This window comes from Salvelinus fontinalis, chromosome 13, assembly GCF_029448725.1.
Source record: "Salvelinus fontinalis isolate EN_2023a chromosome 13, ASM2944872v1, whole genome shotgun sequence".
Classification (NCBI taxonomy): domain Eukaryota; kingdom Metazoa; phylum Chordata; class Actinopteri; order Salmoniformes; family Salmonidae; genus Salvelinus; species Salvelinus fontinalis.
Window position 1 is genome coordinate 20,794,841 of NC_074677.1, and position 25,353 is coordinate 20,820,193.

Sequence of the window (25,353 nt, forward strand, 5' to 3'; positions counted from 1 at the left end):
TACACTTCTCCAGCATGTCAGTAGCCATCGAAGGTGAGCATTGTCCCACGCGTCGGTTACAACGCCGAGCTGCAGTCAAGTCCCTGGGTAGACAAGCACGCATATGAGCTTCCCTGTGAAGGTGTCTGACAGTTTGGGCAGAAATGATTCAGTTCTGCAAACCCACAGTTTCAACAGGTGTCCGGATGGCTGGTCTCCGCAGGTGAATAATCTGAATGTGGAGGTCTTGGGCTGGTGTTTTTACACACGGTCTGCTGTTGTGAGGCTGGTTGGATGTCCTGCCAAATTCTCTAAATCACTGTTGGAGGTGGCTTATGGTAAAGAAATTAACATGAATTTCTCTGGTAACAGCTCCGGTGGACATTCCTGCAGTCAGCATGCCAACTGTAAGCTCTCTCAAAACTTGATTGAGTGACAAAACTGCACATTAGTGGCCTTTTGTCCCCAGCACAAGGTGCAGCTGTGTAATGATCATAATTTTTAATCAGCTTCTTAATATGCCACACCTGTCAGGTGGATGGATTATCTTGTCAAAGGAGAAATGCCATTGAGTAGATTATTTTTGATTAATTAGGCTAGGCTCTCTTTATTCATATTGTCTATCCACTAGAAACTCTCAAACAATATGGAAGCAGATATAAAAAGTGCTGAAGTGCGTAAAAATTTTCTGTTGCAACAATCATTACCGAGTTCCAAACTAACTCTGGAAGCAACGTCAGCACAATAACTGTTTGTCAGGAGCTTCATGAAATGGGTTTCCATGGCGAAGCAGCTGCACACAAGCAAGCCTAAGATCACCACACGCAGTGCCAAGCATTGGCTGGAGTGGCGTAAAGCTCACTGCCTTTGGACTCCGGAGCAGTGGACATGCGTTGTCTGGCGTGATGAATCACGCTTCACCACTTGGCAGTCCGACAAACAAATCTGGGTTTGGTGGATGCCAGGAGAATGCTACCTGTCCGAATGCATAGTGCCAACTGTAAAGTTTGGTGGAGGAGGAATAATGGTCTGGGGCTGTTTTTCAAGGTTCGGGCTTGGCCCCTTTGTCCCAGAGAAGGGAAATAACGCTACAGCATACAATGACATTCTAAACAATTCTGTGCTTCCAACTTTGTGGCAACAGTTTGGGTTCCTGTTTCAGCATGACAATGCCCCCATGCACAAAGCGATGTTCATGCAGAAATGGTTTGTCGAGATCAGTGTGGAAGAACTAGACTGGCCTGCACAGAGCAGTGACCTCAACCCCATCGGACACCTTAGGGATGAATTGAACCACTGACTGTGTGCCTAATCGCCTAACATCAGTGCCCGACCTCACTAATGCTCCAAACATTTTTTTATTTTTTTATTATCTGTGGTCTAGAGCCTGTCACAAATTCACACTTCTCCGCAATGCAATAAAACACTTTGAATTTAACGTCACACTGTTCAGTGTTTAATAGAATACTGCATAGAAGACCTACCTGTGATTTGGCTGGAGGAATGGGATGCTATTCCTTCCTCCAGCCAAATCACAGGTGCGTCCTCTATGCAGTATTATATAAAACACTGAAGTGTGACGTTAAATTCAAAGTGTTGTATTGAGTTGAAGTATTCAGATACCTTGACTTTTTCCACATTGTTACGTTACAGCATTATTCTTAAAAATGTTATCCCTCAATGCACAATACCCCATAATGACAAAGCAAAACCAGGTTCAGAATTTTTTTTATTTAAAATAAAAAGCTGAAATATCAGTTACGTAAGTATTCAGACCCTTTACTCAGTACTTTGTTGAAGAACTTTGGCAGCGATTACAGCCTTGAGTCTTCTTGGGTATGATGCTAAAAGCTTGGCACACCTGTATTTGGGGAGTTTCTACCATTCTTCTCTGCAGATCCTCTTAAGCTCTGTCAGGTTGGAAGGGGAGCGTCGCAGCACAGCTATTTTCAGGTCTCTCCAGAGATGTTCAATCATATTCAAGACCAAGCTCTGGCTGGGCCACTCAAGGACATTCAGACACTTGTCTCCAAGCCACTCCTGCGTTGTCTTGGCTGTGTGCTTAGGGTCGTTGTCCTGTTGGAAGGTGAACCTTGGCCCTAGTCGGAGGTCCTGAGCGCTCTTAAGCAGGTTTTCATCAAGGATCTCTGTACTTTGCTTTGTTCATCTTTCCCGATTCTGACTAGTCTCCCAGTCCCTGCAGCTGAAAAACATCCCCACAGCATGATGGTGCAACCACCATGCTTCACCGTAGGGATGGTGCCAGGTTTCATCTGGACGAAACGCTTGGTTTTCAGGTCAAAGAGTTCAATCTTGGTTTCATCAGACCAGAGAATCTTGTTTCGCATGGTCAGAATCTTTAGGTGCCTTTTGGCAAACTCCAAGCGGGCTGTCATGTGGCTTTTACTGAGGAGTGGCTTCCGTCCGGCCACTAACATAAAAGGCCTGACTGGTGGAGTGTTGCAGAGATGGTTGTCCTTCTGGAAGGTTCTTCAATCTCCACAGAGGAACTCTGGAGCTGTCAGTGACCATCGGGTTCTTGGTCACCTCCCTGACCAGCAGCCAGCTCTAGGAAGAGTCTTGGTGGTTCTAAACTTCCTCCATTTAAGAATGATTGAGGCCACTGTTCTTGAGGACCTTCAATGCTGCATGAATGTTTTGGTACCCTTCCCCAGATCTGTGCCTCGACACAATCCTGTCTCGATGCTCTACAGACAATTACGTTAATTCGACCTCATGGGTTTTTGCTCTGAAATGCACTGTCAACTGTGGGACCTCATAGACAGTGTGTGTGCCTTTCCAAATCATGTACAACCAATTGAATTTACCACAGGTGGACTCCAATCAAGTTGTAGAAACATCAAGGATGATCAATGGAAACAGGATGCACCTGAGCTGAATTTCAAGTCTCATAGCAAAGTGTCTGAATACTTATGTAAATAATGTATTGTTTTTTAAAAATGTAATACATTTGCAAAACAAATATTTTTTTTTACTTTTCGCTTTGTCATTATGCGGTGTTGTGTGTAGATTGATGAGGATATTTTATTTATTTAATCAATTTTAGAATAAGGCTGTAAAGTAACAAAATGTGGAAAAAGGGAAGGAGTCTGAATAGACCATTTCCAGACATAGTAGCCACAAAAGACTCAGGAAGTCTATTGATGATTGACATCAAATAGTTGTTTATTCAAGATAATTAATAAACCAGTTTATCCTGAAACTTAAGGATCACCACCCTAGATTCATCCTAAAAGTATGCTTAATCATGATTTTGTATGGTACAGTACAATGTAAGCACTAGGCGATTCCAAGAGAAACAAATATTATCAATGTAAGCACTATATTATCCAGCTGTGTATAAAACAAACCAGTGGTTACATAAGCTGACTATCAAGGCTCAACTAAAAAGGACATGAAACTGAAACACAACAAACTGTGCATAGCCAAATCTCAGCAAACAGTTCCACCAAAGAGCAAATAAGCCTGAATGGCATTCTGTTGATAAAAAAGGGTAACACCAAAGAATAAATGAGCTGGAATTGGTAGTTGTACAAACAGACCTTTAGTCTTTGTTTCTGTGTTTCTCTTTCCAGTTTGATCAACTAAAAGAAAACCTTTCCCTGTGAGCCAGCCCAGCACTACGTAAATCCCAGAGTGAAACCTGGGAGAAGCCAGAGGGCTAAGTATCCACCAAGGTAAAGAAAGTGTTGAACCGAATCAATCTATTTGAATGCCAGGAGGTGAGAAAGAATGGTGAGGTTCCCTGGGGATGACCAGTTGAGTGGATCAAAGTACACAGTCTGACTGGGCGTAGAGGCCTGTTAAGAGTGTCGCCACAAAGGTGATTTAGAAGGGCACTGGGCACAACTCCAAAAAAGATTACAAACCACGAGTAGGCCGACTGCTGAAGAGAAGTCTCAGACTACATGTATGGCTTCCTGCATCAATGTGCTTTTGGGGGTGGAGGGGGGGGGGGGGTGTCAAAGAAATCAAAATGAAAAATTGGTTGGGAGTCAAAGTGCGATGACTTTCAGCAGGTGTGAGAATTGTTTTGCCCACTGGACAATCAAAACTTCCTTCTGAAAGCCCAAAACAACTCACAACACAAATTGGCTCAGAGTGTTAGGGAGTGCAAAGCATTGACTTAAAAGCTAAGCCTGTGCGGGATATAATAAAAGGCATGGCTTCCGATACTGTATATAAAGGCTTGGACACACCAAAAGCATCTGCCGGCCGAGAGTACATATCACCTCAGAACAGAGTGCCGGCCATAATTTGCAAAACAATTGAAAAACGATTGTACACATAATCACACGAAAATATTAGCAGTCCACCAGTAGGTGGTCCCTAAAAACACAGCGCGCTGAACAGTCGGTGTGAACTTTACACAGATGACTTTTAGAACTTGTTTGTCAGTGCAGCTTGACACAGATCTTTGAGCTTTTGGCTGTCCACCAGAAGAAACACAAACTCTGAACGAGGTACATATCCAGTACAGGCCTAAAAATCAGGAAACCAAGGATGTGTTCGTCCTTAGGGTAAAACTAACTCAAGTGACAGATTTACTACCTGAAACCACAGAATCTGCAAAGCATATTTTTGAGATGCGTAACCGTTAATAAATGACTTGCTCCCATTGTCTCAGTCTAGCAAACAGTAGTGGAACATTTGTGTAGAACCATAATTTTAGTAGCTTGTATTACTAGCTACTGTGTCTACCCAAAATAGATTTTACGTGGGGGTAACTCCATAATCCATTACTGAAAATTTACATTTAGGCCTTGGTACTACTGATTGAGAATTGTGGTTCTGGCAGCCTAGCTATGCAACTGGGAGATATTGTAGTTCAGACCTGGGACTCGGCCATACATGAACCTTCAAGTGGTCAGAGGAATAAAAAATAAAACAATTAACAGCCTAATACCTGATTGATGCCAATTACATTTTTTTCATCTGAGGGAGCAATTTGCTGTTCATTTCAATTATGATCAGGCAGCAACTTATTTATTGTCAACAGACGGTCATTTGAGTCAACCAATAGAAAACATTCAGAGAGTCCAATAGCTTGGTATTGAAGGGGTGGTGGTTAACAATTCCAGTAATATGTATTGCCCTTAAAAACCTGGTACAAACAATTCTGTTTGCAGCTGCTCACAGGCAAGTGCAAAATTCAACATCTCCCAAAAAAGGAAAACTCATCTTCTTACAAACCCCTTAAAATGAGTCACTTACAAAGCAGAATGGAAGAATCACTTTGTTACATTCATATTGCCCAACTCCATGTCTCCATCTGTCATTGTGTTTATGCAGTTATGCATGCAGTCTCCATGGCCTCTATGGATAATGATGGAAATACCAAGTATCCATAAGAGAGTCAGGTGAAAACACTGAACATTTTCAAAGCATCTGTGGTAAGGGCAGAAAAATAATGTATATCATGGATTTCGTTAACCAACAGATTTCCTTCCTTTGGAAACTTTGACGTTAAAAAGTTTAACGCCATCCATCATTTTGACTGACACAAATATTCACACAAACATAAAAAGGATAAGCTAATGATTTTCCAATTCATGCACACCTCATCTGTAGCCTACTGCACATTGGGGTGCTGCAGCCAAAGCAAAGTTGTGTGTTAATTGACCATCACATTCACCCAAATGAAGTCGCACTCAACGGATTCAAATCTATGCTGGCAGAACGTCTGATGGACATAACATAGTATGTAACATTTATGGTGGGACTTTTTTATTTATTTTTTTTTTTTTTTTTAAATTTAAATAGGACTATTACATTGAAATAGCCTCTTTCGGTTGTAAGGAATGAGGGAAGGACTCACAGCTCATGGCTATGACTCTTTCTAAGTAGAGTGTGAGGTGTGTCTCGGTTTAGAGCTCTGTTAATCAGTGTCAGACGGGTTCAGTAACAGCTGATAAAAATACATCGCAGAGGGGCGTGACAACAGACCTTGCTGAAACGTAGCAGTAGTGTTTGAGCCAAGAATTACTAAAAATAGAGATCAATAGGGATTCAAAATAAAAACCATAGTTGACCATTCTGGATGGAGGACGACCATTAATGATTACAAGAGCGACATACAGTAGGAGCCCTTGAGAGAGGCACAAAGGGGCCAGTCAGCCATCCCAAGCCTTGTGATTCAGCCCTGTAGCGTGAGAATGGAACACTTTGCATGAGGAACTGCTGCCTTGATGCCATGTCCAGCAGCGAGAGAGCAAGTCTCAAAACAAATGCAGGAGGCACAAACCGATAAACACACACCACAACTGAACTCTCATGTCCCTAGTCAACAGGCCATTATAGTATGACACATATAGCCGTTTCAGATACAGTTAGTGACACGTCACGCTATAGGCCTAACAGTTACATTCCTTGTCGTAATGTAAATGATAATGGTTACTACCCATCAGTAATTATAAACTGGCTGGTTAGAGCCCTGAATGCTGATTGGCTGACAGCCATGGTATATCAGAACGTATACGACGGGTATGACAAAATATTTAGTTTTACTACTCTAATTACATTGGTAACCAGTTTATAACAGCAAAAAGGCACTTCTGGGATTTGTGATACATGGCCAATATACCACTAGTAGGGCTGTGGGCAAGCACTCTGCGATGCGTTGTGCATAAGAACAGCCCTTAGCCATGATATATTGGCCATATACCACACATCCTCGGGCCTTATTGCTTAAGTATAGATCTAAAAGTTACCGTATCCAAGTATAGATAAACAAATTACTGGATGTCAACAAATCCACAAACTTTAGAGAGTAAAAATATATAAGTTAGGCTTGCTCTTAAGAGTATTACATTAAAATCACATGGGTTTAACTACCTCCCTGTTCGCTATATACTTCAGTTTGAGACTGCCGTCGTTGCAGTCGTTTGAGGCGACGTCAAACCAATTGGTGTTGTACAAAAAGTCATCAGCGATTGGATCATCTCTAACCAAATCAGAGTATTAAAGCCAATTACAACTTTTTTCAAAATGCTGCTTTACCCACATTTGTTCTGGCTATGGCCGAACCCATCGGTTTGTGGGACCAATCAGAACGGTTAGAATGTGTTTGCGTACACGGAAAGCGTCAGGGAGGTACTCAGAGCCAGACTCATTGCATAGAATAAACTAAGCGACATTGGGAGTGGTGTAGTGTCTGGCCGGTGTAAGGACTTTGGGTAGCCAGGAAAACTTACTACGCCTGCTTTAGAATCAGTTGTGGTCATTAACAGTGACTATCACACTTAGGCCGTCTAAACCATAATGACATACAGTAAGATATGAACAACTATTCATATAACCTTGACGAAGCAAATCATTGACGACAGCAACAGGTACAGTAATCATGTGACAGCGTCTGAGGTAATGGAAGGGCACACACCCAAGGGATCAATAACGTCTTCACATGCACCTGGAGACTACCAGGAGAAGACGTTCTCCAGAGACGGTCAAGTTTGGTAACCACAGTGGCAGGGCACTGCATTCCACACCAACATTTCAAGTGAGGAAATTCCAGCCTGCGAGCTGATGCCAAGTGCCCTGGTATGCTCCAAATCCAGTAGCCTGTGTGTGCCGGTTGGATTTGTTACAGTGTCCTTCGCTGCAGCATACACGGATATCCATCCAAATGAAGGCCCTTACCTTACCCTTGCAAGCCTGCTAGTCTTAAGGGCTACAGGGAGGGTCAGTTATGAACATAGAAATAACCTTTTTCCCCTTCCGTTCAAAGTTGAGCGCAACGGTAATTCGTTTTATGAGTACTTCCATTGCATATGAATATTATACTTTACTGTCAGTGCCTCAGTCACAGGGTCAACTTTTTAAGAGCACAAATCCTGCTCGAAAAACACTTAACATTGCCAAAAGAGGAACTGAAGGCACTGCAAATGGAAAGGTACATCAAATCAACTGCCTGTAATTATCCTTTTAAGTGAATTTTGGAATATTCTCATATGTCGAATGGATTTCGAAAAGGAGACAGCCGAAAAGGAGATGCTGATGCTACTCCAGTGCAGCGTGAGGGATGAGTTGAAAACTGACATACCGACCCAATACATTTTCACACAACTGAATTTCTAATCATCTGTACAGCTGCCCTAATTCACAGCAGAAAAACAAGAACAAAATTCGAAATCACTGCCTTGTGATCATGTGTTTATTTAACAGAACTCTGCATCTCACAAAATAAAAACTTAAGATAGAAGAAGTAGGCCATGAGGGTAAGTATAATTCCCTCAAGCAGCTGCTAATGATGGTCGTAATTCTGCCAGAACCATAAAGGAAAACTATCCCTGGCAGTTTGACCCTTCCTCACCCGGGACTTGCACACTAGACACCACCCAATCAAATGGAGCCAAGGAGTTGATCAGAACATTCCTTCTAGGGCCCAAAAAAATTACAAATTATTTGGAACTCATGAGGCGCCGCAGTCACTCGCGGGTCTGTGTATCCACACATGCCATCAGTCAGCCCTAGCGTTTTGAGGGCCCTAAGCAAAACATTTTATCTACCCACTCTCTTTTTTTCCCCACAATTCTACACATTTTGCCAAAGGGTAGAGATCAATAGGGGCCCATCAGTCAGTAATTCGTCCATGACTACTACAAGTTTAGATTTGTAAGTTAGCTGGCCACTACACTATCAACATTTTTTAAATAAACTGCTGATATAGGTTAATTGAGTGGCTGTCAGTGACTGACAAAAAAAAAAAATGCTGATGCACAAGCAAATTTCGAAAATTGCAATTTATCTATTCTACCGCTCAACAGTAAGTTGAGACAGACTTAAATCACCCTCAAAAAAATTAAAATAAAAAGGAAATTGATCCGGCTGCCAGTTGCCCATCCCTGTTCTAGATCAACAGAATCTTAACAGAGACTTCAAAAACTGCATATGGTGGCATCTGTGTAAAGGGAAGGACAGCCAGGCAGACAGACACACACTAATCCTTCAACTCCTCTCGCTTCTGTTCGGAGACCAATATCGGAGCACTACTGGAATTCAGGGCAGGATATTCCATTACCTCGATACTCTGATTTGAAAACAAGTTTAAACTAAACTCAGAACTCACTGTAGGGGAAGTACAAGAAAGACAGATCGTTATTTATTGTGGACCATTAGTGGAATTGTCCAAAGACACCTGCATTCATAAGCTACTGAGCTGGCCACTGAGGATCCGTTGAAGAAAGTTAGCTTGATATCACCATGCAGGAACTGTAAAGTGGCATGGAAATAAACAGTAGAAAAAAACAATACTGGTAAAATGAGCAGTTCACAGCAAGATGTAATTATTTTCCCCAGCATGTTAAACACCTCCTAAGGTCTAACAATGACATTTAGTTGCATACTGGTTCCAAAAAAGACAAACTATGGCCAGCTGGCAAAGCCAGAGCTTGATGTCGTAACAACATAGCAGAAAACAGGGCCAACGTAGCCCGATTTACCAATCAAATCAAATGTTATTTGTCACATACACACGGTTAGCAGATGTTAATGCGAGTGTAGCGAAATGCTTGTGCTTCTAGTTCCGACAATGCAGTAATAACCAACAAGTAATCTAACCTAACAATTCCACAACTACTACCTTATACACACACAAGTGTAAAGGGATAAAGAATATGTACATAAAGATATATGAATGAGTGATGGTACAGAACGGCATAGGCAAGATGCAGTAGATGGTATAGTGTACAGTCTAGAACACTAAGTCATAGTATGCAGATAATTAACCAATACTTAAACTCTCCTGACCATGCAAGTAGGCTGCTGGCTACACCAGATTTCTCAGCTGTAATGAGGCCTGCAGTAGAGCCACTACGATTCTGGGTCCACATTTGGCTGACGCTATTTTCAAAAATGCCAGATTTAGGTTTCCTTTGCTGTATCGGACGTTGCAACATCTTTCCACATTTATGGATCCCTTTCAAGATATTTTCATGTGAGGTTATGATTAATAATGATGAACCTAATGAACCGGTTGGTCAGGATCATTTGCCAGTTCAGGCCAAACAAAGCAGTATATTTGTATTCCAAAAAGCATTTCTTAAGGCTTGTGTGACCACAGTCATCATGAGTGCAAACCAGATTTTATTGGTCACCTACACATATTTAGCAGATGTTATTGGTCACCTACACATATTTAGCAGATGTTATTGGTCACCTACACATATTTAGCAGATGTTATTGGTCACCTACACATATTTAGCAGATGTTATTGGTCACCTACACATATTTAGCAGATGTTATTGGTCACCTACACATATTTAGCAGATGTTATTGGTCACCTACACATATTTAGCAGATGTTATTGGTCACCTACAGATATTTAGCAGATGTTATTGGTCACCTACAGATATTTAGCAGATGTTATTGGTCACCTACAGATATTTAGCAGATGTTATTGGTCACCTACACATATTTAGCAGATGTTATTGGTCACCTACACATATTTAGCAGATGTTATTGGTCACCTACACATATTTAGCAGATGTTATTGGTCACCTACACATATTTAGCAGATGTTATTGGTCACCTACACATATTTAGCAGATGTTATTGGTCACCTACACATATTTAGCAGATGTTATTGGTCACCTACACATATTTAGCAGATGTTATTGGTCACATACACATATTTAGCAGATGTTATTGGTCACCTACACATATTTAGCAGGTGTTATTGGTCACCTACACATATTTAGCAGATGTTATTGCGGGTGTAGCGAAATGCTTGTGTTCCTAGCTCCAACAGTGCAGTAATATCTAACAATTCACAACAATACACACAAATCTAAAAGTATAATATATATATATATTAGGACGAGCAATGTCGGAGTGGCATTGACTAAAACAGTAGAATATAATACAGTATATACACAAATTAAATGAGTAAAGCAGTATGCAACCATTAATAAAGTGACTAGTGTTTCCATGTACACTACCGTTCAAAATTTGGCCCTTGGATGATTTTATTTGCCCCCCACACGGGTGATTTTATTTGCCCCCCCAAGTTTTAGTAAATGTTAGATTTTTATTACTAAAAAAACAAAAGTGATTGAAATGATTATGTTTGATATCATTTGTCAAATATTATATCCATTTGGGCTTTGTGTGGTCAATTTACAGTCTACAAATTATTTGTAAAAATGTTCTGGCCCCCTGACCATTCCCTCAAGAAAAGAATTGGCCTGCGGCTGAATCCAGTTGATGATCCCTGGTCTATAGGTTAATTTACGTATGTTAGTGGAAATGCATTGCCATTAGGCTTGGGCGGTATACCGGGCTACTTGGAAATAGCCACGGGATGGTTTTTCAATACTGTCAAAACTATTTATTTTAACGTTAAGCCTACTGATTCCGTGAGCACCAAGCCAAGGCTGAAGTTTTTTTTTTTTTTTTAAGTGTTAGAACAGACTGGTATTACTTATAATTTATTAAGCAATGTTTACACTACTCCAAACAAGCAGAAAAATAAATATTATAATCTAACAGCACCGGTTTGTCACATAATATGTATGCAGCTCTCGCTCCCATAACCTAATTTTTCTTGATCTCCTTCGTATTGTTACAATCATAATAGATGAATGTCGTCATTAGTAAGCCTTGTATAGTATCGTTGTATAACCACCATCGAGCTGTAGGCCTAAGAGCGCGTCATGTTTAGTTTTAATACTGTAGGCCTATATTTCAATATACTGTAACAATTATTAAATTGTTCATGCCATCACACAGCATAGGAGACATTCCTGCTTTGATGCAATCAAGCATTTTAGTTTAACAAAAGGGAGCTTTGAATAATTAGCCTAAACAATAAATATACCGCAATTCACAAATGCATGCAACTGTTCAGTCTGCTGTAATAAAGGTGTTAAATACCTTATTTTTCTCATTAGACCAGACTCTCTGGTGTACTTATTTAGTGTTGTTTACACTGTTCCAAATTGTTAAAATGCAAATTAATTACTTAAAAATCATACAATGAGAAGTGTACCTATGATAAAAATTACAGACCTCTACATGCTTTGTAGGTAGGAAAACCTGCAAAATCGGCAGTGTATCAAATACTTGTTCTCACCAATGTATATATATATATATATACTGCTCAAAAAAATAAAGGGAACACTTAAACAACATATAGACTGCTCAAAAAAATAAAGGGAACACTTAAACAACACAATGTAACTCCAAGTCAATCACACTTCTGTGAAATCAAACTGTCCACTTAGGAAGCAACACTGATTGACAATAAATTTCACATGCTGTTGTGCAAATGGAATAGACAAAAGGTGGAAATTATAGGCAATTTGCAAGAAACCCCCCAAAACAGGAGTGATTCTGCAGGTGGTGACCACAGACCACTTCTCAGTTCCTATGCTTCCTGGCTGATGTTTTGGTCACTTTTGAATGCTGGCGGTGCTTTGCACATTTGTGGCCTGCTGGAGGTCATTTTGCAGGGCTCTGGCAGTGCACCTCCTTGCACTAAGGCGGAGGTACCGGTCCTGCTGCTGGGTTGTTGCCCTCCTACGGCCTCCTCCACGTCTCCTGATGTACTGGCCTGTCTCCTGGTAGCGCTTGCATGCTCTGGACACTACGCTGACAGACACAGCAAACCTTTTTGCCACAGTTCGCATTGATGTGCCATCGTGGATGAACTGCACTACCTGAGCCACTTGTGTGGGTTGTAGACTCCGTCTCATGCTACCACTAGAGTGAGAGCACCGCCAGCATTCAAAAGTGACCAAAACATCAGCCAGGAAGCATAGGAACTGAGAAGTGGTCTGTGGTCACCACCTGCAGAACCATTCCTTTTTTGGGAGTGTCTTACTAATTGCCTATAATTTCCACCTGTTGCCTATTCCATTTGCACAACAGCATATGAAATTTATTGTCAATCAGTGTTGCTTCCTAAGTGGACAGTTTGATTTCACAGAAGTGCGATTGACTTGGAGTTACATTGTGTTGTTTAAGTGTTCCCTTTATTTTTTTGAGCAGTGTATATAGTGTCCTAATTATTCAAAGCTCCCTTTTGTTAAACTAAAATGCTTGATTGCATCTCAAAGCAGGAATGTCTCCTATGCTGTGTGATAGGTTACTAATATATATATATATATATATATATATATATATATATATATATATATAGTAACCTATCAGCAACTTTTTGGCACATTATACTCTAGCAACGCTTGATCGTATACCCTCCTTCTTGATCTCCCGTAGTTTCCATAACTAAGTCAAATGTCTTCCACAGATCTGACTTCCCCGAGAAACCAGTAAACATTCGCCCATTTCCAGTTTCTCTCACATTACTGTGTTGAGTTTGGTATAACCAATTTCTTCATGTGATTATGATAGGCTGTGCCCTATTGGTCACATGCTTGTGATGCGTACATGTTTCACGTAAAAACAGCAAGAGTTGAGGGAATAAGGAAAGTTTTTCATTAACAAATTATGGATTTTGGGTAAGAGAAATTAAGTCAGAAACAAGTAAGAAAATAAATGGCTGAAATTATGTCGCAGCTTCAGTACAGACAGCGCAATAAAAACTTGCTGTGCTGCCTTTTCGCTGCAGTGAGGAGGAAAGCAAGACAACGTGCAATAGTCACACAGGCACTCGCTGTCATTTTTATTAACAGTGTGACCATTGGACTTTTCCCTTGATCCATGTGTGTCTTAATTATTTAAAATCAGAACAGCGTGCTTAAAGCATCAGACAAGCTCAGTGCATTTGAAAAGTATTCAGATCCCTTGACTTTTCCACATATTGTTACGTTACAGCCTTATTCCATGAGGATATGAAAACCTGGATACCGTCCAATCATAATTGCCGTGTGCAAAAGCATTTCCATTTATCCAACACAACTATCATACTTGTATCAATTGTAAATGCAAATCGCGTTAAAACAGTTGATGGCCACAATTAAAATTTCTCAACTGGTAATTGAAGCGCGCCTCCCAGTTGACATTTAAGTGCAGGTAACGTTAGGCAGGCTCTCAGCACTTCACAATGCGAGCTGAAGGCAGTATGCATTTTGAGAAAAAAATAAAATACTTTGAAACCTGAATCTTTTACTTCATATTGAGGCATATCTTACCCTGCTTCAAAGTAGCCTAGGCAAAATCCAACCATAGAAACAGAGACAATTATTTTATAAAAAGACTTCCTGGTACTCCATTTCTCTCCTGTTCTATTGGTTTTCATATCAACTTTCTTTTGATGTCCAGAAGTTGAAGGCACAATAGTTGCATCTTCAGATTCCCCCTCTTTCTAACAGATGTTCATCTCTGTCACATTTGGAACCGCTCGCATCAGGTGCACTGTTCAGAATGGTGTTTATCCCTCAAATTGCATTTTGGAAAATGTTAGAAAATTACATTTTATTGGCTGCTTCATTACAGGAGTTGCATGGGTTTGAATCTAAAATGTGATTTCTGTCATTCTGAGCACTGTGGGTAGACGCCGTGTCGGGCTACGCACGCAACACATGGGGTCTGGTAAATTTCTCAAATGCACAGTAAATTTAAATCTGGTCAAGTTGTCCAGCACCACGGAAAGAAACCCTGCTTATTGTAATTTCATTACAGAAATTACAAGAATCTATATTAAATTACTTAATGTCTACAGACGTATGTTGTTTTGTTAATGCCACTGTGAATAGATGGTATTGAGAATGTCATCGAAAGTTAATGGAGAAAATCAAAATCTAATTTTATTTATCACATGCACCGAATACAACAGGTGTAGGTAGACCTTACAGTGAAATGCTTACTTACAAGCCCTTAACCAACAATGCAGTTAAAAATACATGTTAGGTAATAAATAAACACATTTCAAGAGCACCAATAAAATAAGAGTAGAAAGGAAAGCGGACATGAAATTGTCAATCCATCTTTCATACTTGCTCAAACTGTGTTTTTTTTTTTAAATAAAAGTATTATTAAAAACACCCACTCAGAAGAATTATCTGGAAGAATGCAATACATGCCTAAACATTTATATCAGTCCAAAAAAGGATGTACTAATCCCCACATTTCCCCTTTAAAATCCAACTATAGGCCATTTCGAAAATCACATTAGAGATGCGTCAAATGTCTGAGGCAGCAATAGGAAAAATTAGACAACCGTGTCTTGCTTATTAACACATTGCGAAATTATCAACAGTTTATGTAGAAATTCCTTTCGATGGGAAAGCCTGTTGCAGCACTGTACTCCCTATGAACTCAGAGAACATGCTCATCTCCAAACATTTCACTGAGAACCAAATACTGTATGTTAGCGTAGGACAAAACCCAATATTTAAAAAAATATAAAAAGTGCTTTATATCTTAGAGCAGGGGATTCTTAAACTTTTTCAGCCTGTGACCCAAATGAAAAAAACTCTGTGTGTTCCTGGGACACACGCTTATTTAAACATGCAACCATACGATCGGTACATTTCAATGCCCAAATCAAATACAAAATGAAATATGCATACAAAGAGAGAGTCCCCCCCCCCCCCCCATTAAAAACACTTAAATATCTGTCTAGGTTGAAACTGTTGCTGTTAAAATATAAGAAATTATTTTTACTCTGAACTAGAATAAACTGATTGATCACATCACACAGGTGTAGACCAGAAGACACACACAGTCCTAATGAGAGTTGTGTGGCTGGTTGAAGTTTTCAACAAGCATGTCTATTCTGAGCTCAGTATGACAATGCAACCCTGATGTCATGCTCAGCATTGAGTTGGTTTCTGTACTTGTATTTTTTAAGTACGCCAGTTGAGAACACTGACTCACATAGGTATGTAACATCTACTGCCGTCAGTCAGTCAGGCAGACCGCTTCCTGCTGTAGAAACGCCACCCAGAACTGTGTAAGTGTGTTAGCCTTACCAGCAACAAACTTGTTTTCAACAATAATTTCTACAGTAAGATGTACAAGAGGCCTGATCATTTTTAATCTTCATAAGTACTGTTATCAGTAGCTAGCAAGCTTGCTTTGGCTAACATTACTAGCTAGCTATTAGCTGTGTACAAGGGGATTGTTTGAAAGAGAAACGCACATCTACTACTATGACAGATCGTACTCCCTTACTTCTGCTTATCACCTGTTAAAAAATGACAACAATGCCTTGCTAGCTGATTTACTTTTCCCACTGTTGAAGCACTGTTTCCTGAAGCCGGGACGGCAGGTAGCCTAGTGGTTAGAGCGCTGGGCCAGTAACCGAAAGGTTGCTGGATCGAATCCCTGAGCTACCCACTGTTCCCCGGTTGGCCATCATTGTAAATAAGAGTTTGTTCTTAACAGACTTGCCTAGTTAAATAAATAAAACATTTCAAAATGAAAATTAAATGATGCCCTGTTCTGAAAGAACTCCCTGGGTTTACTGCCATGCTGTGGATATTTGGTCAGGTCACGTCGTTTTAATTTGTTCGTTTTGAGCACTTCCCCACATCAAACACATTGTGGGCGCTTTTTAAAAGTTTGTATGAAACCAAGAGAGAAACTCATCGCTGTATTTGCATTTCATGAAGATTGTGCGTAGAGGACAGATCACCGTAAATGCTGTAGGGCCACTGCAGTCGACGGATTGACCATGCAGAGCCTTTAAGAGTAGCAAAGGCCAAGGACTCAAATTCTGGGTGGAGCAAGGATAACTGAGGGGACGGTGTGTTTGTGCTGAAAAAAAGGTCTGAGACAGCAAAGCAACAGAGCAAAGCAGATCTGTACATGTGGCCTCCCAGCTGACAACGCTCCCTGCCTACTCGATTTATTAATAAATTAGTGCATTTGCAAGAAAGCAACGGCATGCAACAAGTTCAGAGCTCGATGTGTGCCAGATCAATTCAGATATAGAACAAAAAAAAAAGTAACATGTCTCCTTCACACAGACGCATTCAGTGCTTTCCTTTTTATAATAGACTAAGCAACAAATCTGGGAATTGTCTGAAACAAATGAAAAAAATCTATATAAAACTGACATGTGATAGATGTAGGTCACCAAACTGGTTAAGACAATTTCCATGGCTTACAAAGGCATCTCTAAAATAACATTTCAGATTCAGGGATGTCAAATGTTGAAATAAAAATCTATTTATATTCTTAAAACCCATACTTATTCATAAATCATTAACCATTCAAAAGTGCACAATAGCCTACATTAAATCGATGGGTCATGAATAACCTACCTGCTGAAGCCGACAGGAAAAGATGAGCTCGACATCCCTGATCCAGCCCCGTATCCATTGCCTCTGTTCCAGCTGTCACTGACCGATGGCAGTGGGGGATACAGGCCAAAGACAGGCTTCTGATCCTGCTGTAGACTCACTGCTGTCGAGGTGTTTGCTCCATAGGGGTAACTCGGCCCACTCATTGAGCCCACCGAGTTGTGGGTACTAGGCAAGTCCAGGCTGGATATCTGACAATAGCTCCGACGATCATTCTCTTGCTTGATGACCCCTGGGGTGCAAAGCTGTATGAAGGAGGTGTCAGCATCCTCCTCCGTCTTGATGACAGGCATGGAGATGCCTGGCTCCAGAAGCTGCTTCTGCTGGTCTGCGCTGTCCACATTTGTACAGTTTCCCCCATTGCTACAGTCTATGGGCTTGGTTTCCATGTTGCCGTCCTCGAGCAGGACATCCTCCACTGACAGGGAGGAAAGGAAAGCAGCCTCGTCAGACACGTAAAACTCATTCAGGTCAGACAGAGAGCCAGGCAAGTCCAAATCGTGCAGAATGTCCATTGTATTGTCGCCAAGGAGCCTCTCGTTGACATCCAAGTCCTTCTGTGACTGTCCAAAGCTGACTGACCCCATGTCAAGCCTGTCCTTATCCATGGGTGAGAAGTTCTCCGTTTTCAGAGAGAAAAGGTCATGAGGGCCTCCAAGTACAGAGTTCCCTGGAGTGTTGGATCGATTCAAATCTGCAATACTCGCCTCCAACAGAGCAAAGTTCTCAAACAGCTGTTGGTTCTGCTGCGGTTTCTGTGGCTGCTGCATTCTAAGGGCCTTCTCCATTACCTTCACTTCAGCCTCCTCTATAGTGAGTCCCCCTGTGGAAAGCTCCATCTGAGTCGTAGTGGCATTCAGTCCGTTGGCGGAGTCTCTGGCTGGTGGCTGGGGTCTGGAGCCTGGCAGATGCATCAGGGAGGTTGATGTGGTGGACTTGGAACCACCTGCGTCACCCGAGAAGCTTCCTTCTACACCGCTCTCTGAGAGTTTGCCGAAAGCCAAACCCTTGTCCTTGTTATTGCTGTGTTTCAGTCCACCTGGATCCATTTCTTGATCCTGTTTGACACACAGAGGAATGCAAGCACTAGTTTAGAAAGTGCTTGTAATTAAATTCATAACACCAGAGAATTATAATTCAAATGCACACCAAAGTTACAGGTAAAAATAAAAAACATGTTTGAATAGAAATGGGTGCTATGCTATTTACAAATGTTCCTACAAAATGCAATAATTTCAATCTCTAAACCACAATATGATCACACCTCTCCTGGCTTCGTGACTGACGCAATATGGCAGCAACAGTAAACATGTCATCCCGCACGAATGATGCAGCTTCCACCTTTGGGCCAATTGAGATATTGCATGACTAACAAATTTCAGTTATTGTGTGTGACCAAGATTATCCATTATCTTGACTAGATACTCAAGTGGCAGCTCTAACAATGACAAGAAATGTCTTCAAAAATGGAAGGCAGGAGGCAAGATCAGGTGTGACTATTCTATCCAATGAGAGGGCAGATAAGCATGTGAACAACAGGCACAACTCAAAAATAAAGTACACAATTCCGATTTTAAGTGATATAAACACCTCCTGCAGGAGAAGACAGATTAGGGCCCAGTAAACCCTCTTGCTTCGCCTCTTCCTCTCTGGCGTGACTCACAAATTTCAGTTAATTACTGGAGCCCCTCAGGGGTGCGTGCTCAGTCCCCTCCAGTTCACCTACGACTGCATGGCCAGGCACAGCTCGAACCCCATCATTCAATTTACCGACGACACAACAGTGGTAGGCCTGAACACCGACAATGACGAGACAGCCTATAGGAAGGTGGTCAGAGACCTAGGCGGGTGGTGCCAAAATAACAACCTATCCCTCAACATAATCAAGACAAAGAAGATGATTGTGGACTACAGGAAAAGGAGCACCGAGCACGCCCCCATTCTCATCGACGGGGCTGTAATGGAGCAGGTTGAGAGCTTCAAGTTCCTTTGTGTCCACATCACCAACAAACTAGAATGGTCCAAACACACCAAGACAGTTTGTGAAGAGGGCATGACAAAGCCTAATCTCCCTCAGGAAACTTAAAAGACTAGGCATGGGTCCTCAGATCCTCAAAAGCTTCTACAGCTGCAGCATCCCGACTGATTGCAACACTCCCTAGTACGGCAACTGCTCGGCCTCCGTCTGCAAGGCACTACAGAGGGCAGTGCGTACGGCCCAGTACATCACTGGGGTTAAGCTGCCTGCCATCCAGGACCTCTACACCAGGCAGTGTCAGAGGAAGACCCTAAAAAGTGTCAAAGACCCCAGCCACCCTAGTCATAGACTGTTCTTTCTACTACCGCATGGCAAGCGGTACCGGAGCGCCATGTCTAGGACCAATAGGCTTCTCAACAGCTTTAACCCCAAGCCATAAGACTCCTGAACAAGTAATCAAATGGCTACCCTGACTACTTGCATTGTCCCGCCCCAACCCGTCTTTTACACTGCTGCTACTCTCCGTTCATCATATATGCATTTTCACTTTAACTATACATTAATGTACATACTACCTCAATTAGCCCGACTAACCGGTAGCCCTGCACATTGGCTACCCGGACTATCTGCATTGTGTCCCGCCACCCACCAACCCCTTTTACGCTACTGCTACTCTCTGTTTATCATATATGTATAGTCACTTTAACCATACCTACAAACTACCTCAATTAGCCCAACTTACCGGTGGCTGTTTATAGCCTCGCTTCTGTTATTTTTCACTGTTGTTTTTATTTCTTTACTTATCCATTGCTCACGTAATACCCATTTTTTACTTAAAAATTACACTGTTGGTTAGGGCCTGTAAGTAAGCATTTCACTGTAAGGTCTACTACACCTGTTGTATTCTGCGCACGTGACAAATAAACTTTGATTTGATTGAATTACTAAAGCTCCTGCCTTGGGCCAATCAGGGTAATTTTGTTAATCCCAGATCTATGGCAAGACGCATCATTCACCTAAGTTTCCTCAAAATCAGGCAAGTGCTGTCCGATATCGCGTCTCACTAATGAACGGACAGACACAGACCGATCCACAGTCCCCTCCCCGATTTAATAGTGGGGGACAATACTGCAATGTTGTAGCTACATGGGTTTTTACTGTCATGATGGCTACCAATAAATTAGTAAAAATACCTCAAACCCTGAAAACAGAGGTGTAGGCTATAATGTAGATCTTTGAAAGAGTGTTAACCTTAATACGGTATCACAACCGGACGTAATTGGGAGTCCCATAGAGCGGCGCACAATTGGCCCAGCATTGTCCGGGTTTGGCCGCCATTGTCACTAAGAATTTGTTCTTAACAGACTTTCCTATTTAAAAAAAGGTTCGATTTTTTAAAATCTAATAACAAAAATGGTGATAAACATTAAGTCACCCTGAGGGATTCTCAACTGTACAGACTGGAAGCATGCCAAGTGCAAGACTTCAGACTGGCATTCCCAAGCTTAGCCTGTATTTTAAGAGAGAAAGACCCCTTTACTAGAATACATAACTTAGCATGACCTTCAACTAGCTTAAATTCAAACATTGCAGGCTTTGCTAATTGCATTTCCCCCATAACCATTGAAAATATATCAGACATATATCATACTTAATGCTATTTCTTCAATAATGTTCGCTGTGACTGTAACAAGCTAACTGATATATTAGGCCTATTTACTGTGGTTATTAAAGAATGGTTATTTTTCTTAGGCAGGTCACTCAACACTCAATCTTACTTAAAGCAGGTAGCCTGGCGGAGTGTTGGGCCTGTTACCGAAAGGTGAAAAGAATCCTAATCTTCCGTTCTGCCCTTGAGCAAGGCAGTTATCCCTCAACAACAACTGTTCCCCGGGCGGCGATGACGTGGATGTCGATTAAGGCAGCCCACGCGCATCTCTGATTCAGAGAGGTTGGGCTAAATGCGTAACACATTTTGGTTGAATGAATGCATTCAGTTGTGCAAATGACTAGGTATTCCCTATCCTTTTCTTGTTGGTTGGATAGCTGACTTAGAATATGTTGTTGTTGCCTTGTGTCAGTGAAGCTTTGTCAATGAATGTAGAGCCTATCAAATATACAGTGCCCTCCGTAATTATTGGGACAGTGAAGCATTCTCTTCCTATGGCTCTATACTCCAAAAATGTTGATTTGAAATCAAGCAATGACTGAGGTTAAAGTGCACACTGTTAGCTTTAATTTGAGAGTATTTTCATCCATATCGGGTGAACCGTTTTTGTACATCGGCTCCCCATTTTAGGTAACCAAGATTTATTGGAACAAATTCACATATGTGTATTAAATTAGTCAAAAGTATTTGGTCCCACATTCATAGCATGCAATTACTACATCGAGCTTGTAACGCCACAAATGTTTATTTTTGGTTGTGTTTCAGATTATTTTGTGCCTAATAAAAATGAATGGAAAATAATGTACTGTCATTTTTATTGTAAATAAGAATATGTTTCTAACCATTTCTACATTAGTGTAGGATGATACCCTGATTACGGATAATCCTAAATTAATCATGATGAGTGAGAAAGTTAGACGCACAAATATCATACCCCCAGACATGCTAACCTCTCACCATTACAATTACAGAAGAGGTTTGCATTTTTCTCAGGTATGATATTTTTGTTTCTATCTTTCTCACTCATAATTATTTATGATTCATTCAGTATTATCTTTGATCATGGTAGCATCCACATTAATATAGAAGTGTTTAGAAACATTTATTCTTATGTACAATAAAAGTGACTCCAAAAATACAATACATTGTTTACCATTAATTTCTAATTGGGCACAAAATTATCTAAAACAACCAGCAAATTCAATCAACAAATGTGTTGTCACAAGCTTGAAGTAGTCATAGCGAATTAGGAATATGGTACCAAATATTTAACTTCTTATTACTTTAATAAACATTTAAGAAAATGTGTCACAATACTTTTTGTCCCGTAAAATGGACTATGCACAAAAAGTGCTGTAATTTCTAAACGGTTCACACGATATGGATGAGTCTGCACTTTTTCTGACTCATAGTCATTGTTTGATTTCAACTCCAAACCTTGAGTAATGAGCCAAATAAAGATTTTTAAAAAAATGCTTCGCTGTATCTGTAATAATTACGGAGGGCACTGTATTTATACATAACAGCGAGTATGTTGTTCTCGGGATTTGATGTTCGCTCATTTAATGTTTATATTTAATCTGAAAACGTTACCTTGAACTATACATCGTCGTTCAGTTCAATCATTATTTTTTATACCAGTGGCACATCCTATCTTATGTCCATAGCCATTATTCTTGATTGATCTTAGAATCTCACATTCTACATAAAACTAAAAATCAGAATACAAGTGTAATTTAGCTACAAATAAAATGGAGCGCTCTAGCTTTAACAGTTATCTGGCCGTCTGTGATTGGGCGCAAAAACGGTTTAGTGTATCACAGTAATGTCCAGCTGTACTAGCTAAACGAAGCGCCGCAGTGGTGCAACCTGTTGGCTGCGACCGGCAATTGCATCAAGTCAAACAGGAGAAAGTGATTATCAGACCTTAATTAAAAACAAAAGTATGTCTATTAAGCTTAGCTAGTATGGCTAATGAAATCCTCAATGGGCTCAGGGGTCGTCAGTGATAATGCTCTAACAGCACTGAGTCGCCTAATTTTACACTGATATGGTGGGCGTCGAACTACAGAAGCTATAGCACAGGGATCACACTACCTTATAGCTAAATCATTCCACAATCAAATATATGCTAAACTTATGCTGTAACGTTATACACAGGATGCATGGCTAGCAGATGTAACTAGTTTAATAATCCAAGATAGTTTATAAAATACAACAAATAAGATGCAATCAAAGGACACATTTGATTACATGACTAGCTAATGTTACCTGTATCAAAAATTGGAGTTTCCCAAGCTAGTTCATCTCCAGTTTGTTCGAATTATGAGATCTATGGTTTCCAAACAGTCTTCAAAGCCAATATTTATCGTGCAACGTAAGCTGAATGGCTTTCTACTTTCCTCGCGAGACGAAAATATAGCGAACGTTAGCTAGTTAAAAAGCCTTGACATAGCCATCTCGTGCGCTGTTATTCCCCTGATCACTTAATCTAACAAATATAAATATCTGGGGGTGTCAAACGTTAAAAGAAAGTATCTGCCGTCAAATTAGCCATGTACTGTACGTTTGCTAGCAATGCACCGAATTCAGCTTGCTAGCTAGATGTAAATCAGACATTAAGCACAAGAAAACATGAATTCGCTATAAAATTCAAGAAGGATATCAGCATTGACATTACCAAAAGCTTGCTATGATGCAGTACAATAACGTTATAACAATCATTAACCGTTACATAATATCATAGTTAGCTACATATTAGCTTGTGCACATACATGTAGCAAACTGAGGCCGGGCAGCTAGTTTGACACTTCAGGGTAAACGCCCCTCTAAAGACAAACAGGACTGAACTCGAAAAATCTGTCAAAAACACGGCTGCGCACGTCGGCTTGACTATCGAATCAATTTAGAGATAATAAACTTATCAAGTAAACAAGCAAACTTGAAAATAAAATAAAAAAAACACGTTTTTAAAGTTTGTTCGATTACTTGCAACGTTACCTCGCTTTCACAAGTTTCGCCAAACTCGCCCACACAATGGCAGCTAGCTAACGTTACGTAACTACCTTTCAAAACGTTAACCTTTTTTAACGTTTGTCAAGACTTGTTAGTTATAACACACGACTGAGTAAAAAAAAAAAAAAAAAAAAAAGAGACCACAACAAAGTATAAAATGTTATTTACGAATGACAACCCATTGCGAAGACCGTGCCTTACCAACAAGTACGAAAAAAAGTACAAACGAAGCGCGTGCCACTGAATTAAAATACAAGGAAACTTTCTAGACTACGTCCTCGACGCGCGTTTCATGCGACACTGCAGTATGTGAAGGCAGCTATCTAAATACAAACTAAAAACGCGCTCAAGAGACATTTCAGTTAGTCACGATTTTGCGAACTTCACGGCAAATTGTGCCTGACGTGCAGAATTTCAATGGCGCAGCACAGTCCGTAGATAGACGGAAGAAAGGCACGTTGACAGCCACCGACCTCTCTGGAAATAAACACATATGACAGCTGGCTCTGGAACGCCGTTTCCCTTCGCTCTGCTCTCAGAAAGAGTATCTACATATCTGGGGGAAAAAATTTATCCGATTCAATGAAATACAATATTCGATAAACGCGATGTCTTCATTAAAACATAATATAATTGCGAGACTTTGAACCGCCCGTAAAAAAAAAAACGGACTAATTTACTAAGAACAAACATGCGCAGAGAGGCTCTCATGTATGCCAATGATTCATAACACTGAAGTGAAAAGCAGGCATCTTCGCGTCTATAAAGTAACAATAATCCAATGAATTAGTATGTAGGTTGATGAATGCAATGACTGTCTTCCATTAATATTTCAACCTTGAGGAACTTGTCTAGATTAGCCTAATTATATAAAATAACAGTACATTTAACTATACATGTACAGTAACATGCTTGATAGGCAAAGGTTTGTATGGCTGTGTTTAAACAGGCAGCCCAATTCTTACATTATTTTTACTAATTGGTCTTTTGACCAATCAGATCAGCTCTGAAAAAGATCTAATGTAAAAATATCTGATGTGATTGTTCAGAAGACCAATTAATGGAAAGAAATATCAGAATTGGGCTGCCTGCCTGATCTTTTGTCCCTAACTGGTGTCTTGACTAATCAAAACAGATATTTTCCCAATAATTGGGCAAAGATCAGAATTGTACTGCCTACACCCTACTAAAAGGCCTTCATTTTAATGACAATAGTAACGATGGTTACTTCATTTATAAAGTGCTCATACATGGTAGGCTACTCTGTTAGTGCATGGAAACTCACATTAACCATTTGTAATATTGAAAGCTTGTGGATTATGCATCTTGGCAATTAATTGACTAATTTCTGGATCTAGTCTGAGGAAGTTTTTTATTTAATTAGTAATCGACACACCACAGTCATTTAGGCCTACTGTAGGTGGAACTGTATCACCATAAAGACCTGTGGTCAACAGTATTGGAAATGTTGGCAGCTGTGCTGT

General features: G+C 40.5%; 1 protein-coding gene across 4 annotated transcripts in view; it reads right to left on the reverse strand.

The window, feature by feature from the left end:
* Positions 1 to 24,549, reverse strand: part of LOC129868232 (glucocorticoid receptor) — a 110,372-nt gene extending 85,823 nt beyond the window's left edge. For 2 of the 4 annotated variants that reach the window (XM_055942026.1, XM_055942023.1), the window contains exons 1-2: positions 23,126 to 24,336; positions 17,169 to 18,265 (exon numbers count right to left, since the gene is read on the reverse strand). In XM_055942026.1, coding sequence (XP_055798001.1) covers positions 17,169 to 18,256 — 1,088 coding nt within the window. In that variant the 5' untranslated portion in view covers positions 18,257 to 18,265; positions 23,126 to 24,336. The other 2 variants (XM_055942024.1, XM_055942025.1) reach the window with 2 other exon arrangements.
* Positions 24,550 to 25,353: the final 804 nt, after the last annotated feature.